Here is a 7,117-nt window from a genome sequence, read left to right as displayed (position 1 = left end):
GAGTACAGGGAATTAGCCATTTCGCTAACTGCTGGTTCCCAATTGTCCCTTTTTTTTTTTTTTTAAGAATTATTTAACTTTATTTGTTTGTTTTTAATCTGACCAGAGAGGGACACAGCAAGAGATAGAGAGAGAGGGAGAGAGAAAGAAGGTGAGAAAGCAAGCCGCCAGGTCTGGGATTTGAACCCTGGTCAGCCATTTAGGAGCCCAGTGTCCTTAACTGCCATGCCACCTGCTGGTCCCGTCAATTGTCCCGTATTTTTAAAAGCCATCATTGAATATTTATTTTTAAAACAGGATACAGAAAGACATTTGAAAATTCTGTATCAAAAGTCTTAAACATTTAGTCACATTGGCACAGGCACAAAGGCAATGCTATCTATACAACACTAGAGCCATTTGGGAAAGACTCAGGACTGGATTCAGGGTCAACCTGAATGTGCCAGGCATGCCCACAATTCTGGATGGCTAGAAGGGCTAGAAGATCATGGCATGTTAAGACTCTGCCAAAGGCATATGTCTCTCACTCTCCCCACTAATTACCACACAAACTAAACTTAGGGTCAGTGGCCTAGTGGTTAAGAGAGCTAGATCCCACATCATGGCCAACCGCAGTTTGAATCCCAACCCCAGTGGCTTGAAAAACACACTGGGGCACTTGTTGTGTATGCCTAAGATCCCAACAGGATGGAGAAACAGTGGAGAAAGAACTGCAGTGTGACCATCTAGTGGTGGGTGCTTTCTCTCTTTTATCCCTCTCTGTCTCTCTCTCTTACAAGTACAGATGCTCTCTGGCAAGAAAGGCAGTAGAAAGTAAAGAAAATAAACAAACAGATCAACTTTAAAAGAAAAACCTAAGGGGTCAAAAGTGGCATGGTGGTTAAGGCACTGGACTCCAACATGGCCAACCACAGTTCGAGTCCTGGACTGGAAGCTTGAAAGTCACACCAGGCACATGTGCATGCATGACCAAAATCTGAGAGAAAAATGGAGAAGGGATTATGATGTTACCATCCTCCCTGGGGGGTGATTTTTCCCTTTCCCTTTCTCTGTCTCTGTCTGTCTCTCCAGCAAGTGCACGTGCCATATGATCAAAAGGGGGGGGGGGGCAGAAAAAGGAAAAGAAAGAAAAAAACAGGGCTAGACAGAGATGTAGAGGTTAAGGCACTGAACTGCTACATGGTAAACTGCAGTTTGAGTCTTGGAATCAGCAGCTTAAAACTCATGCCAGGGATATGTGTGTGAGTGCCCAAAATCCCGAGAGGAAAATGGAGGAGAAGGGACTGTGCTCCCTTCTCAATTTCTGTCTCTCCAGCAAGCACACATGCCCTATATTAAAAAAAAAAAAAAAATTTTTCAAAAAAAGAAAAACCTACAACAAAAGTTTTTAAAATATTTATAATTTAGAAATAATTCCACATCTAAGAACTGATTACCAAAAGGAAATAAATAAAATTATTCACATATACAGTCCACTGAAATAGTTAAAGAAAAATAGGAAAAAGCAACAAAAGTAGTTAAGTAAACTATAAAAATAAACAATGGAATTCAATTTATAGTCATTGAGAAGCACTCAGGATTAACTCTGAAGTTTATCTAATATGATCTTGTAACAAGTAAACACATATATAGAAATGGGGGAAGTCTAAATTTTACTAACTATCTAAGAAAATAATCCATTTTAATTTACTTCTTTATACCTGTTTATAATTTTCAAACATTCTACAATATACTGCTGTTAGAATAAAAAATGTACACACACACACACACACACACACACACACACACACACACACACACACACAGAGTCCATAGCAAAAAGGATCAAGTCTTACCATGGCCTGCATATGGCTTGGCACTGTCATTTAGAAGGCTTGGGGAGCTGCTACTATTAGTCATTCTCTGAAAGATAAAGTTTGCATACATAATATAACTAAGGAATACAAAATTTAAAGTACTCAACCAATTAAGATTTGATTATCTTTACTTTTTCCCCTCTAATCCATCTTAATTACTGACAAGTAATCTTTCTTTTCCCCCCAAGGTTTTTGTCATAGGACACATGCACTTCCCAGAGAAACAGACAGAAAGGCAATGAGAGGGAAAGTGAGAAATCATCCCCCCGGTGGGATGGGCATGCCACAATCCCTTATCCATTCTTCTCTCAGCATTTTGGGAACACATGCACACATGACCATCGTGATTTTCAAGCCACCACCAGGTCTAGGAACTGAACCACAGCTAGTCATGTGGGAGTCTAGCACCTCAACTACCATGCTACCTGCTGGACCAACAAAGTAATCTTTCTATAAATGGTGCTGCATGGATTACACCTTGTCTATGCAAACCCCCCAAAGATACCCTGCAACATATCAAATAAAAATATTATTTACCAGACAGATACTTAAGCCAGAGTTGCTTATCTATTTTGAATTGCAATTCCAAAACTTATTAGCATGGACAAGACATACAAATACAGTTTCCTTATCCATAAAACACAAATTCCAGGCCAGCCTGGTGCTACAGTGGTTAAATGCTATACATGGAAGCTGGATGTCACATACTGGGCACGTGTGTATGCATGTCAAAATCCTGACAGGGGGAACCAGCAGTTAGCGTAATGGCTATGTCGCTGGACTCCCACGTAGTCAACGGCGGTTCGCATCCCGGACCCGGTGGCTTAGAACTCACGCCGGGTGCGTGTGCGTGCGTGCCCAAGATCCTGAGAGGAGAATGGAGGAGAAGGGATTGCGGCGTGGCCATCCCCCCTGGGGGGGGGGTGATTTCTCGCTTTCTGTCTCTATGTCTCTCTCTGTCTGTCTGGCGAGCGCATGCGCCCTATAGCGAAAACCTCTCCAAAAAAAAAAAAATCCTGACAGAATGGAGCAATAAAGTAAAAAAGATTGTGGCATCATGACTAATCCCATGGTCTAGCGGCCAACCACAGTCCAAGTCTCAGTCTAGAGACTTGAAAAACATGTCAGCTATGTATGTGTGTACAAACACATGCCCAAAATCCCAAAATGATGGAGAAATTGAGGAGATGGGACTGTAGTGTGACCATGTCCTATAGGAGGTACTTTCACCCTGCTCCTATTTCTATTTCTCTCTCTCTCTCTCTCTCTCTGGCAAGAGAGAAAAAAAAAAAAAAAAGAAGAGGACTGAATTCTTTTTTTGAAAAAGAATTTGGTTTTTATTTATTTATGTATTCATTTATTTTAATTTGACCAGAGAGGGACAGAGAGAGAAAGTGAGAAAGCAAGCTGCCAGGTTCGGGACTTGAACTGCAGTAGGCCAAGTGGAAGTCCAGCGCCCTTAATTACCTCACCACCTGCTGGCCCCAGAGGATTGAGTTCTTTTTTTGTTTTGTTTTGTTTTTTTTCTGGAGAGGTTTTTGCTATAGGGCATGTGTGCTCACCAGAAAGACAGAGGCAGAAAGTGAGAAATCACCCCCCAGGGGGGATGGCCATGCTTCAATCCCTTTTTCTCCATTCTCCTCTCAGGATTTTGGGCACGCACACACACGTGCCTGGTGTGAGTTTAAGCCACCGGGTCCGGGACTTGAACCACAGTCAACTACATGGGACTCCAGCAACATAACCATTACGCCAACTGCTGGTCCCAAGGATTGAGTTCTTAAAGTGATTTTAATATAAAACATATATATTAAGTAATTGGAAAAGTATGTTTCTATGTTTTTCTATGCAAACATACATCATGACTTAATTCTGACAATCCAATATGTTATATAAACTACCTGAGGTTCAGCCTCATAACCTAGTGATTAAGGGAATCAGTTGCCACATGGCTGACTTTGAATCCTAGCCCCAGCAGCCTGAAAAACACTCTAGGCACATGTACACTTGTTCCTAAATCCCAACAGAATGGGTTGGAAGGGTTACAGCAGGACCACTCTTCATTGGAGGAAAAAAAAAAAAATCTAAATTTGGCTCATGGGCAGTCAAGAGATATATATATTACACATTAAAGTCATGAAATTTGTTGATTATTCATAAAAATAACCCATTCATTTACATGGCTGTGTACGTTTACTTAAATTATTACAATTCAAATGACCCTCAGGGTGCCTATCTATTGGGTTGTTGGAAAAGTTATGACATGTTTTTCTATGCAAAAACCCACTTTGACTTAGAATTACAATGACCCAATAAATTAAACCTCAGCTTTTATGTGAACATTAAAATCATTCAGAAAAACACTGGCCTCCTACAGATCTTTAATATCAGTCCAACTTAAAATGTAAAGACTAATTCCTTATAGTCAAAAGGTGGCATGCTGGTTAAGGCACTGGACTTTCATACAGTAAACAACAGTTCAAGTCCGGTATCTGCTGGCTTGAAAATCATACCAGGTGCATGTGAGTACATGCCCCAAATCCCAGGCGGAGAATGGAGGACAAAGGATTATGGCAAGGCCACAGCAGGGGAGGGAGGGGGTATTTTTCACTTTCCCTGTCACTGTCTCTCTCTGACAAGCACATATGCCTTATGGCAAAAACCTTTAACAACAACAACAAAAAAGACTAATTCCTCTGGTGTTTAAATAACCTATCACAATTATGGAGTAAGCCATCCTATAATGTATCACAGAAATGAGAAAGGACAATGCTCTATTAGGGAAGTTTTCCAATTAATAGCACTGGGATACTTTCTAATTTTATCCTAATTCTACAAAATTCTGCCAGTCCAATTTATAAAAATAATGTGAATAAAAACATCCTCAGTATTGCATCACAAGATAAACTAAAGGAAAAAAGTTAGCTAAAAGGGACCAGCCTTTAGCGTAATGGCTATGTCGCTGGACTCCCACGTGGTCGGCCATGGTTCCCGTCCCGGAACCGGGGACTTAAAACTCAAGCTGGGCGCATGTGCGTGTGTGTCCAAGATCCCGAGAGGAGAATGGAGGAGAAGGGACTGCAGCGTGGCCATCCCCCCTGGGGGGTGATTTCTCGCTTTCTGTCTCTCTGTCTCTGTCTGGTGAGCGCACGCGCCCTACGGCAAAAACCTCTCCAAAAAAATAAAAAAGTTAGCTAAAAAGAACAAAGTGGTTGGGCCAGCAGGTGGCATGGTATATTAAGGCACTGGCTTGCATATGGCCAACTCTGTGGTTCAAGTCCTGGACCCAGTGGCTTGAAAATTATGCTGGGCACATGTGCATGTATACCCCAAATCCTAAGATGAGAATGGAGAAGGGGCTGGGGCACAGCCATTCCTCCTTGGTGGTGATTTCTCACTTTCTGTCTCTCTCCAATGAGCACACACATCCTTATAGCAAAAATAAATAAATGAAGGAAGGAAGGAAGGAAAGAGAGAGAGAGAGAGAGAGAAAGAGAAAAGAAAAGAAAAAAGTGGTTAAAATTTTTAAAACTCAAGACATTTTAAACATAAAACATTCTTCAAGTACTATGGCTTTAAATTTAACATTTTAAACATTAAATAAGGCCAGCAAAGAATATTCCTGATAGGACACACAGAGGAAACTGGTAACTAGTAATGGTAGCAGTCACTTGGAAGGTTAATTGTGAGGGTAGGGGGGGGTGACGAAGGACAGGAGAAAGACTCTTTTGTAAACTTAAATTTTATAACACTGCATATGTATTATATATTCAAAAGGTAAATTAGAAGTTACCCTAATCACTACACAATTTAATCTGTGTACACATACAGATAAGTGGAATTCGGCTCTCTACCCTCCACATGCTCCACTGTATTCCCCCCTTCCCAAGCCCCATCTCTGAAAGCTCTAACTCCAATCCTACAGTGGATGGGTTACCTATAACCCACCTGCTTCAAAACCTCCTAAAATCTCATCTCCTACTCAAGAAATTTAGGAATAAATGAAGACTCTAATCTCCACTGCCCCTGAAATAAACTTCACTGTTTGGTAATATAAATTCATACTAAGGATACCTGCATCAAGGGATACTTTGTTTCTACGGGGCTTCCAAATCCATTGACTCCAACAAAGCTGGTGCTGAAATAGGAATCTGTGAGACTTGTATCAGTTAAAGCACCGCCATCCATTCCAGGAACTGAAAGAGAAGGAAATTCAAGTACTTTAAATTATTTAAGAAGGCAAAAACATTGACACTGTTTCTGAGTTCCTAAATAAGTCTTAAAGTCTCAAGTCTCTGTCCCAGTTATTTTTATTTACCAGTTCATAACAAAAGGCAGGGTCAAATAAAATTGGCTTGGCTCTAAAAATATGTAAAACAGTGCTTAAGTTGACTAATTTTTCCACAGAAACAGTAATTTATATTAATCATCTAATAGCCACCAAGCACAACCATGAAGAAATCACATTTACATTTCCAGTTTCCTCAAGTTTTCTTTAACTTAGCAAAAGGACAACACAACATAAACAATTGCAATCTCTCCCATGCGTCAACATGATCAACAAAAGCAAGTTTCTCAAGACGAACACGTCTACTGGAACAGACCAGCGTACTTCATGGGAAACTAAATTCTTCAAAAGTGGTAAGGGAAGGACGTTCAGCAATATTGACAGCTCTCTAAATTTTAGAGTAAGATGATCTGCAGAACTGTAAAATGAGTAGGGCAATCTTACACATCAACAAAGCACTAGACAATGTGTTTTAGATACTACTTCCTGAGGTGTACTCAGCATGTAGCTATTTTTCTAAGCTGCTGGGTAAACATAAAGTCTTATTAAACTGCACCAATTAAGCCTAGCTGCAAGTAGGATTGCCCTTCTCTGAGCAGAGCCACAGAGAAGCCCCCGATTACCATCTAAGACACAACTAAAAAAAAAAAAGAAAAGTTGACAGATGGACATGGGTCTCTTTGTGATGCAAGCTGAGGGAGTTTTCATTTTCTTCCTTTTTAAGACTTATTTCCCAAATAGGGCCAGCAGGTGGCATGGAAATTAAGGTGTTAAGATCCCATATGGCCAACTGCGCAGTTCAAGTCCTAGACCCAGTGTCTTGAAACTCATACCAGGCACACGTGTGCATGTGCCCAAAAATCTCATAAGGAGAATGGAGAAGAAACTGCAGTGTGGCCATTTTCCCTAGGGGGTGATTTATCACTTGTCCTCTCTTGCTCTGTCTCTCTCTTTCTCTAGCGAGTACACATGC

The 7,117-nt window shown here is 40.8% G+C and overlaps 1 protein-coding gene across 1 annotated transcript in view; it reads right to left on the bottom strand.

Moving 5' to 3' along the window:
* PAN3 (poly(A) specific ribonuclease subunit PAN3) overlaps window positions 1-6,052 on the bottom strand; it is a gene marked incomplete at its 5' end in the record, with an annotated part of 156,723 nt that extends 150,671 nt beyond the window's left edge. The window contains 2 exon segments of the mRNA XM_014583104.2: window positions 1,836-1,902; window positions 5,931-6,052. Coding sequence (XP_014438590.1) covers window positions 1,836-1,902; window positions 5,931-6,052 — 189 coding nt within the window.
* Between the last annotated feature and the right edge of the window lie 1,065 nt (window positions 6,053-7,117).

This window comes from Tupaia chinensis, unplaced genomic scaffold (genome assembly GCF_000334495.1).
Source record: "Tupaia chinensis unplaced genomic scaffold, TupChi_1.0 Scaffold144045_1, whole genome shotgun sequence".
Classification (NCBI taxonomy): domain Eukaryota; kingdom Metazoa; phylum Chordata; class Mammalia; order Scandentia; family Tupaiidae; genus Tupaia; species Tupaia belangeri.
Note: the sequence above shows the minus strand (reverse complement) of the source record. Positions and strands in the feature narration are given on the sequence as shown.